At 51.7% G+C, this 209-nt stretch overlaps 1 protein-coding gene across 1 annotated transcript in view; it reads left to right on the top strand.

Moving 5' to 3' along the window:
* The window catches only part of LOC119588132, a 4,477-nt gene that overhangs the window by 2,248 nt on the left and 2,020 nt on the right, over positions 1–209 (top strand). The window contains exon 3 of the mRNA XM_037936840.1: positions 15–201. Coding sequence (XP_037792768.1) covers positions 15–201 — 187 coding nt within the window. The remainder of the gene's footprint in view (positions 1–14; positions 202–209) is intronic.

Here is a 209-nt window from a genome sequence, read left to right as displayed (position 1 = left end):
CATTACGTCTCTAGGAGTACATGACAGATGTCCTTGAGGTGTCAGGAAAGGTGCTTGAGAGGCAGAATCCCTGGCAGGAGTTGACAGAGGCTGACAGTGGGCGCGCGTCAGGGAGAGTGCAGGACACAGTCGTATCAGCAGCTGTCAAAGTCGCGGAACTGCTCAGCAACAGAACAGAGGACTTCAAGAAGGAAAATATTCGTAAGAGA

Source organism: Penaeus monodon, chromosome 23, assembly GCF_015228065.2.
Source record: "Penaeus monodon isolate SGIC_2016 chromosome 23, NSTDA_Pmon_1, whole genome shotgun sequence".
Lineage (NCBI taxonomy): Eukaryota > Metazoa > Arthropoda > Malacostraca > Decapoda > Penaeidae > Penaeus > Penaeus monodon.
The sequence above is the reverse complement of the archived record's forward strand: the minus strand, read 5'-3'. Positions and strand labels throughout refer to the sequence as shown.